This window comes from Nerophis ophidion, linkage group LG07, assembly GCF_033978795.1.
Source record: "Nerophis ophidion isolate RoL-2023_Sa linkage group LG07, RoL_Noph_v1.0, whole genome shotgun sequence".
In the NCBI taxonomy this organism is placed as follows: Eukaryota; Metazoa; Chordata; class Actinopteri; order Syngnathiformes; family Syngnathidae; genus Nerophis; species Nerophis ophidion.
The window spans coordinates 49,733,337-49,743,717 of record NC_084617.1 but is presented as its reverse complement, the minus strand read 5'-3'; the positions used below and the strand labels follow the sequence as shown (position 1 = coordinate 49,743,717).

The following is a 10,381-nucleotide window of genomic DNA, read 5'->3' as shown; positions in this document are numbered from 1 at the left end:
TTGGATTCATATTTTCATTTAAGCAAGTGACATTTACTGTTCTGTTAATCAGGATTACTCATTGTAAGCATTAGTGTGATTTATGAATTCCAAAGCAAGTGGCATTTTAACAATTTTAAGAAAATGATACTACATAATGAGAAATATATTGTTGACTGCTATCTTTCCATTAAGAAAAAATAACTAGTTTTTAGTATAAGTTTGCTTGTTTCAAGAAATGTAATGCTGAGCATGTATCATTATGTCAAGATAATGGCACAAGCATGTACTTAATTTAAGAATATTTTTCAACATATTGAGAAATATTCTCAATATGTTGAGAAAACATAAACTTGTTTTTGGTATAAGTTTGCTGGTTTCAAGAAATGTAATGCAGAGCGCATATCATGTCAAGATAATGGCACTCACATTTACTTATTTTAAGAATATTTTTCAACATATTGAGAAAAAAGGTCTTATTTTGGTTTTCTATCAAGAAAAGTGCACCCCTTTTATTAATAAAAATATACTTGTTTTAGGTAGTTTGGGTTCATTGAGGTTAGCTAATCATACTTGTTAAGGAAAGTTGACGAGCCACATTTTCTTGTTCTATTGGCAGATAATTTTGCTTGGTTTAAGTATAATACTCCTAATTTTTGTATTTTTTTTCTTGTTTTTGAACACTAACTTTTTGCAGTGTATTTTTTGTGTGTAATTGTTTTTTAATCTTAATTATTTACTTCAAGTTATTACAGTTTGTCTCTATATACATCGATCCATCCATTTTTTACCGCTTGTCCCTTTCGGGGTCGCAAGGGGTACTGTAGCCTATCTCAGCTGCATTCGGGCGGAAGGCGGGATACACCCTGGACAAGTTGCCATCTCATCACGGGGCCAACACAGATAGACAGAGAACATTCACACACTAGGGCCAGTTTAGTGTTGCCAATCAACCTATCCCCAGGTGCATGTCTTTGGAGGTGGGAGGAAGTCTGAGTACTTGGAGGGAACCCACGCAGTCACAGGGAGAACATGCAAACTCCACACAGAAAGATCCCGATCCCGGGATTGAACTCGTATTCATTTCATTTGTTCTATTATTTTGGCCAAAAGGGGTATTTACCAATTTCTTACACACACTTATTTCATATGTTGGCTAGAGGGGGAGCACATCAAATTTTTACACTCACTTGTTATTTCATATGTTGACCAGAGGGGGAGCACTTTTAAATCCGACATACAGTCAATTTGAAAAATCCCTCCTTTTTTAATCACCCTCATTTTGATAGATTTCACCACCAGGAGTGCAAATGAGACATTCTCTATTACATGCAATGGTTTTCCCTATTTGGACCATGATTACTGTCCTAACTTGGTCACGGGTCCTCATGGATGCTACTTTTCCTTGTTGATGTCTCAAGAAGAGTAGTAATACAAGAACACAAACACAGAGAGAGAGAGCGCTCGGTTTTGGAGAAAGGCTAAGGGAGGCGCCACTTCTGGCACCTCCCTCCTCCGTACAGCCAGAGTTAGCGCCATGACAACCATGTGGGCCCGCTGGCGTCTCGCTGTCTTCATCAGCCACCGTTGCCACGGCAACCCCCCCGCGGGGCTCCGGCAGATCAGCGGGATGGGCGTCCAGTTGACTAACGCGCTCCCAGCCTGGGAATAGCCGAGGGAGGAAGGAGAGAGCGCCGTGCAGGCGAAGGTTTTATGTTTGCTGTGTGAATACGCTCAAAGCACGACCCATTGTTAACTGCATGCATCGTTTAGCAACATGTCCTTATTATTATATTATCTATATCATATCTACTGTACATAACCTCCACTCAGTTTGAAACATGCCTCAGTTTGTGTTCATCGCCGTTGCTAAAAGGTCAAATTTAAGCACCAACAACCACCTGATTGAAGAGAATATAAACAACAATTACAAACATGTATGTATCCTCATTGTTGTGGATGGGCTGGGGCCTATCACAGTCACAGGACACATATATAATCCATAGTCAAAACCATCCACACACTTTTTTTTTTCTTCTTTTTTAGCTTAGCATCTACAATTGTTGTCAACACTGATGCATGTTTTTAGGATGTGGGAGGAAGTCGGACGCCCGCTAGATAAAACCCACGCAAGCATGGAGAAAAGATGCAATAGGATGATGTTTTTCCTTGTAAATATGTTCAATGATATCCAACTTGTTAGAAAGTAATGCAACCGGATGTGATATCGAAGATCTTAACATATTTGTTAAATATCACCACAATGAAATACTGGTGACTTAAAAAAAAGTGTATATCATGCAGAGGCCGTTTATTCTAGCACCAGTTTCATGTGCGCATTCACCGAACCCTTCTTTAGTGAAAAATAAAGTTGTTGGTTTTTGTTTTTTTTTCAATCTCAAGACAAAGTTGTATGTTTTTGGTAACACTTTAGTACGGGGAATATATTTTAAGTAATAAAGACTTAATTTAGTTATTTGGTTAGGGTCAGGGTTAGAGGGTTAGGGTTAGGGTTATAATAAGGTCATGCCGAATAAGGCATTAATTAGTACTTAATGACTAGTTAATATGTGACTAATTTGCATGTTAATAAGCAGCTAATTAATGGTGAATGTGTTCCATATACAATACGAAGGTCCTGCAGTCCTGGGTTCAAATCCAGGCTCGGGATCTTTCTGTGTGGAGTTTGCATGTTCTCCTCGTGAATGCGTGGGTTCCCTCTGGGTACTCCGGCTTCCTCCCACTTCCAAAGACATGCACCTGGGGATAGGTTGATTGGCAACACTAAATTGGCCCTAGTGTGTGAATGTGAGTGTGAATGTTGTCTGTCTATCTGTGTTGGCCCTGCGATGAGGTGGCGACTTGTCCAGGGTGTACCCCGGCTTCCGCCCGATTGTAGCTGAGATAGGCGCCAGCGCCCCCCGCGACCCCAAAAGGGAGTAAGCGGTAGAAAATGGATGGATGGATGGTGTTCCATATACTAAAGTGTTACCATGTTTTTTTTTACTGGTGCACAAAATGAACCATGCATGAACATCACCCTGTTCAAACAACGAAACCAAGACAATGCATAAACTTACAACAAATGACGCACCTGCAAATCAATCAGCTGTTGCCGTATCCGTAATATGCCAACAGGGAGAATTTTGTATTTACACGAAGATTTGGGTGTGTTTTGACCTCGGCTGAACCCCTGAGGTCGACTCACCGAACCCTGGTTAAGAACCACTGATATATACATATATATAAATATATATATATATATGTATGTGTATGTGTGGGAAATATCACAAGACTACTTCATCTCTACAGAACTGTTTCATTAGGGGTTCCCTCAATCATCAGGAGATTTTAATGGAAGCATTCACATACAATGGTTTATATAGGGCACAGAGTGGGTGGGTGCAGGCAGGCGTAGGGCGTGGTGATTGGCTCATGTGTTACCTAGGAGGTTTTTCCGTCCGTCTATGACGGCATGTTGATATGATTTCACTGCGCTTTTTAAGGGATGACAGGTCTGGATGATATGTGTAATAAACAAGCACATTTGCTGAGTTCAGAACTCAGCAAGCACACTTGGAACCTCAAAGACAATAATGTTGAATATTCAATAACATGGCAAATTCTTGCATCCAGCACACCTTACAACAGTGGTAATAAAAGATGCCACCTATGCTTAAAAGAGAAACTGTAACTTTATATATATATATATATATATATATATATATATATATATATATATATATATATATATATATATATATATATATATATATATATACATATAGCCCTGCGATGAGGTGGCGACTTGTCCAGGGTGTACATCGCCTTCCGCCCGATGTCAGCTGAGATAGGCACCGGCGACCCCAAAGGGAATAAGTGGTAGAAAATGGATGGATGGATGGATGGATATATATATATATACATATATATATATATATTTATTTATTTATTTATTTATTTATTTATACACACATATAAACAAAGTCAATTTACATTTTGATATGGGAAAACTGGATACGTCCAAAAACAGGGCAAAACAATGGTATTCATTAAAATGTCGTAATTTTTAGAAACATTTTAACAAAGTTTACGTGTCTAATATGGTTCCCACTCTTTACCAATAGAGTAAGGGTGTCCAAACTTTCCATTAAGGGCCACATCACAAAAATTTGAAGTACGCAGGGCCATTTTGTTGGCCTGCAATGTATTATTGGAAAACAACAACAATAAAATGTAAAAAAAAGAAAAAAAGGAGAGAGTAGAAAGACATACAAAAAAGTTGAAATTTTGATACTAATGACTAATAACAATGTGTCACGAGTAACACAAAGCTGACACTAAGTTTAATAAATGTCTGTTTGTACATTACAAAATTATAAAAAGCCCCGTGCATACTTTGACTTTACAAAATTTGAAGAGCCCTGTGTTATTTGTATCACATTTTCATCGTTTTTTCTCATTACATTAGGTCTTTTTTCCTACATATTACTGTCCACCTCCCCCCGACAATATGTCGTGGGCCAACAAAACTTGAGCTGCGGTCAAAACATGGCCCCTGGGACACACTTTGGACACCACTGCCATAGAAGTATAGCTAATGTATAGTTTTTTTGGGGTGAGGTGGGGGACTGCAAAGAGGAATGGGCGAAACTGGCCAAAGATCGGTGTGCCAATCTTCTGACGTTGTATTCAAAAAGACTTGAGGCTGTAATTGCTGCCAAAGGTGCATCAACAAAGTATTGAGCAAAGGGTGTGAATAATTATGTACATGTGATTTATTTTGTTATTCATTTCTAATAAATTTCCAAAATTAATAAGAAATTTAAAAATATATTTTTACATCGTCAATATGGGGTTTTGTGTGTAGAATTTTGAGGAAAAAATTAATTTATTCCATTTTGGAATTGGGCTGAAACATACAAAAATGTGGAAAAAGTGAAGCGCTGTGAGTACTTTCCGGATTCACTATATGTCAGTTTTCAGGCCACAATATACCCTGATGGGTCTTGAGATAATACTGTTACCAAGTTTTAAACAAATAATGGATATTTAGTAAAACATTTAAAAAAAAAACAACCTGTATGACATCCTGACAATGAAATTACATTTATGTCAAAATTTTGGGGTCTCTAATTGAAAATATCCAAGCAAGTTATTTATGTGATCAGATGTTATTATTCACAATTCAAAAGTGCGATTAAGCTGACTTAAAATAATAATCACAAGTCAGCACTACTTTTATATATATTAACCAGAATCCTAAACTGGTGCAGACGTTTGCCTCAACTCAAAAATGTTATAGAAGTTATTGTCAAAAATGTAAAAAATTAACGCTAACTGAATTTCTTTATCTTTAACACAACTACATTGGCAGAGGGGTTAGTGCGTCTGCCCCACAATACGAAGGTCCTGCAGTCCTGGGTTCGAATCCAGGCTCGGGATCTTTCTGTGTGGAGTTTGCATGTTCTCCCCGTGAATGCGTGGGTTCCCTCCGGGTACTCCGGCTTCCTCCCACTTCCAAAGACATGCACCTGGGGATAGGTTGATTGGCAACACTAAATTGGCCCTAGTGTGTGAATGTGAGCGTGAATGTTGTCTGTCTATCTGTGTTGGCCTTGCGATGAGGTGGCGACTTATCCAGGGTGTACCCCGCCTTCCGCCCGATTGTAGCTGAGATAGGCGCCAGCGCCCCCCGCGGCCCCGAAAGGGAATACGCGGTAGAAAATGGATGGATGGATGGACAACTACATTGTTTTGCCACTTTCTTTTGTCGTTTTCAACCAAAATATTCATACATAAACCCATTAAAACATCCCCTATTCGAGTTATAAACACTCTTGACCTTTACAGTATGCGTTAAAGCAAAATGTCAAACTTCTTGGTACACAAAAACTTTTTGTACAATGTAATGACATCCAGTGGCGTGAAAGTGCACTGCATCATATTGAGTACTGTTTCATAAACTGTATTTTGGTTAGTTTTGCTGCAAAATTTTTAAGCAGCAATCAGGTTGATGCAATGCGGTAAGAACATGATGTCATGGCTGTCTTGAGTTTCCAATAATTTCTACAACTCTTATTGTTTTGTGATAGTGTGATTGGAGCACATACTTGTTGGTCACAAAAAACATTCATGAAGTTTGGTTCTTTTATGAATTTATTATGAGTCTACTGAAAATGTGACCAAATCTGCTGGGTCAAAAGTATACATACAGCAATGTTAATATTTGGTTACATGTCCTTTGGCAAGTTTCACTGCAATAAAGCACTTTTGGTAGCCATCCACAAGCTTCTGGTTGAATTTGACCACTCCTCTTCACAAAATTGGTGCAGTTCAGCTAAATATGTTGGTTTTCTGACATGGACTTGTTTCTTCAGCATTGTCCACACGTTTTAGTCAGGATTTTGGGAAGGTCATTTTGAAACCTTATTTCTAGCCACTTTTTGACATGTGTTTGGGGTCATTGTCCTGTTGGAACACCCAATCTCCGGGCTGTTGATTTTAGGTTGTCCTGAAGAATTTGGAGGTAATCCTCCTTTTTCATTGTCCCATTTAAAGCGCCAGTTCCATTGGCAGCAATACAGGCCCAGAGCATAATACTACCAACACCATGGTTGACGGTAGGAATGGTATTCCTGTAATTAAAGGCCTCACTTTTTCTCCTCCAAACATATTGCTTGGTATTGTGACCAAACAGCAACATTTTTTTCATCTGACATCACATGGACAAAGATAAGACCTTCTGGAGGAATGTTCTGTGGTAAAATGAAACTGTTTGGTCACAATACCCAGCAATAGAAAGAAAGAACCAAACTTCATGAATTGTTTTTGTGACTAACAAGTGTGTGCTCCAATCACTCAATCACAAAAAAATAAGAGTTGTAGAAATTAATGGAAACTCAAGACAGCCATGACATTATGTTCTTTACAAGTGTATGTAAACTTTTGACCATGACTGTATGTGTGTGTGTTTGTGTATGTATATATATATATATATATATATATATATATATATATATATATATATATATATTTATATATATATATATATATATATATATACACACACAATATATGCATACATATGCTGTATATAGAAATATACACGTGTATATATACATATATACACACACATTTACAGTATATTATATATACACACACATACATATATATATACACACACAATATATGCATACATATGCTGTATATAGAAATATACACGTGTATATATACATATATACACACAGATATATATACACACACATTTACAGTATATTATATATACACACACATACATATATATATATATATATATATATATATACACACACGTTTAAACGTCTGTTTATATTTGGAAGCAACATGGGGGCTGCTGCTGTCAGAGGAGATGTTTTTTCACAATTTTTTCAAGCTTTGTCAGCACAGTAAAATAAACTAATCTAATAAGAAATGATTTATGTACACAAACATATCTAGGTAGGTTGTTTGTTGTATGCACAATAAGAGAAAAATTCATTCAGGTACATAATAATGCAGCATTTATTTTGGAAAAAAGACAGATAAACTTCCCATAGTAAACACTTCCTGGTCTAATAAAGTAAGTGCAGAAATGTTTCCTTTTTATCATATAAAATCCTTAAACATATAAAAAAGTGAAACAAGGCAATTCAGTCAGTGTTACAGGAGGCAATGCGCCAAAACATTCTAGACTAATTTAAAATAGTTCATCACCTCTATTTATACGTGCAGTAATACTTCTATTCTATCTAGCTCTTAAGTGTGTGACTATATTGTGCACTTGTAGTGGTCGCCTTTGGAATTAAAAATGTTTTTGTTCCTTTTACAGAAAGGATATTAAAAAAAATGGCAAAAGAAAAAAACATTTCACTTATGAAACTCAGAGAAGCAGCCTCCTCTGCATAGATGCACGTTGCATATCTTGCAGCCGAACACACTCTCGTGCCGTAGTCCCTTGTTGGTGCAGTTCCTGCAGCGCCGCGAGCGCTCCGACATGCGCTCTAGGCGGTGTCCGTACTCGATGGGCGAGTCGGCGTGCCTCTTCCTGGCCGCCCTCTCCATGCCCCGCGCCCCCTGGTAGTCGCCGATGAGCAGCTGGGCCAGGCGCACCCGGAAGTGGCGCTGCGTGAACTGCTTCCCGTTGCAGCCCGCCGGGGGCGCGCCCCCTCGGCTCTCCCTCAGGACGATGTAGGCGTTGACGATGCACAGGTTGACGTAGAACCACAGGAAGTAGCGCCACCACTTCCTGCACGGCCGGCCCACCTGGTAGCACTCCCTCAACTGGTCGCACAGATCCACACCCCGCATGTTTTCCTGGTACAACAACAAGGGGAGCGGCCTCGGCACGCCAAGGGTCAAACCCGAGCTGTCCATGCTATCACTGTCCCCCTCCCCGCCGTGCTGCTCCCCCGGACTGATACCCACAATCCCCGGTGCAGAGTTGGTGGACAGGAAACTAATCACCTTGACGTCCCGTGTCACCGTCGCCACCAGGTTGCCCCGCTGGCACTGATAGAACTCGCCCTGCGCGAGCTTGCCCACATTCCGAGGACGCAGGACCTCAGGGTAACCTTTCCGCCCCGACTGGGTGGGCCCGCAGGCGTAGAGTCCATCCCGCAGCAGCCTCTGGAGGAGCGGCACAGAGGTTAAGAAGCTGCCCATGAAGAGGTGGTGATACTGACCCTCCAGGCCGTGCACGAGCGAGGTCACCGCCCGGTACCCTTGGAGCACCGCCGCTTGGTCCTCACTCGGCCGGCCCACATGGATCCTGGCCCGGTGGCAGTAGCCCGAGCGCGAGTCGCACAGCATCCACACGCTCAGGCCTTTCCTCAGGGGCTTGGAGGGCATGGAGTGGGTGGGCGAGGACCGCCCTGGGGCGACAACGCTCTTGTCTACGGTCAGACACCGGTTGGGCGTGTAGGCGTCCCACATGGTGCTCTCCAGCACGTCCAGGAGAGGCCTGATCTTAAAGAGGCCGTCGTAGCCGCGCTCCCCACGCACAGGCTCCGCCTCCCTATCGCACAGCTGGAGGTACTGGGTGAGCTTCTCGTAGCGCCTGGCGGTCATCGTCTTCTTAAAGCCCGCGTTGCCTATAAAGATGTCGCTGGCCCAGTACATGCCCGCCTCGGGCAACTGGTTGACGCCCATGAGGATGTTGAGGCCCACGTAAGCTCTCATCTCCCGGGCGTGGGTCGGGTGCCAGTGGGGGTCCGCTTTGCCGCTCCTCCGCTGCCGGTAGAGGGCGTAGTTGTTTGTTTGTTCCACCATGTGTTCGAGCAGGGAATCCGGGAAGAGTACCCGGAAATAGTCGCGGGTGTCGGCGTCTTCCCCCAGCGCGTGCTGGGGCCCGCTGGCGGCGGTGAAAGGCTCGATGGCGATCGCCTGGTCCGGTTCCCCCCAGAACTCCGGGGACGTGCAGTCCTCGTACAAGTCCTCGTTGTAGCCGAGAAAGCCGGCGCGCTCCTCCTCCTCTTCTTCCAAGTCGGAGAAGTCGAGGTCCGAGTCGTCGGAGCAGCTCGCGGACACGCAGCCCTCCTCCAAAGTGTCCTCCTCCTCGTGTTTGACTCCATTGCTCCGCGGCGTCACCACCAAGATGTCGCAGCCGAGGCTGCTTCCCGCCGCCGTGCTCGCGTCTCCATTCTCGCCCTCTCCCTCCTCATCCTCCTCCCCGTCTTCTTCCTCCTCCTCGCCTGGCTTTTTAAACGGAATTTCGAACCACTTCACGCCGCTCGAAAGGTTCAGCGGGTGCTCTTGGCCGTCGCACGCCGCACTACTTTCTGCATCCGCGCTGGTTTCCAAAATGGTAAAAAGCTCCCTTCCGTCCCTTGCCGTCGCCATGTCGGGGTGTTAAAGTGGCCCCGCATGAGTCCCCCTTCCCGCCGTCTTTATGTGGCACGAAGCGGTCATCCGACGGACGCCGAAAAAAAAAAAGAAAAAAAAAAGTTGAGGCTTATGCGGCGTTCGCGTTGTTTCCGCTCCCGGTTCTTTGTGGGCTCCGCAGACGTCAGACGCTGCATGCATGTCCTGCTCGCTAGGGCGTTTTGCGGCTGCAGCTGGTGGGGTTGCTAGTTCGCCAGGCTGGCAGATGGCCGCTCGCTCTTCTTAATGCCCGCTGGCAGTTTGCACTAAACACCGCATCATGCACAACTTTTTGTTGTTGTTATTGTTATTGTTGTCATCACGTTTATTCACAAGTTGAGTGCATGCAGTGGGAGAGACACAGACCAGATGAGTGCAGCGTAGTGTTGATGCACACATGACACAGCATCACTACGAGGCAGCGTGTTCATTCATAAACATGTTTCTTGCCTCTGACAGGTTCCTACATGAACCTGAAGCCCTATAGGCTATTGTGGAATTAGGGACCTCCCTCTCTTGTATG

The 10,381-nt window shown here is 42.8% G+C and overlaps 1 protein-coding gene across 1 annotated transcript; it reads right to left on the bottom strand.

Moving 5' to 3' along the window:
• Positions 1–7,866: 7,866 nt before the first annotated feature.
• Positions 7,867–9,837, bottom strand: LOC133556911 (piggyBac transposable element-derived protein 4-like). Its single transcript, XM_061907262.1, has one exon. The coding sequence runs from the start codon at positions 9,835–9,837 to the stop codon at positions 7,867–7,869; it is 1,971 nt and encodes a 656-aa protein (XP_061763246.1).
• Between the last annotated feature and the right edge of the window lie 544 nt (positions 9,838–10,381).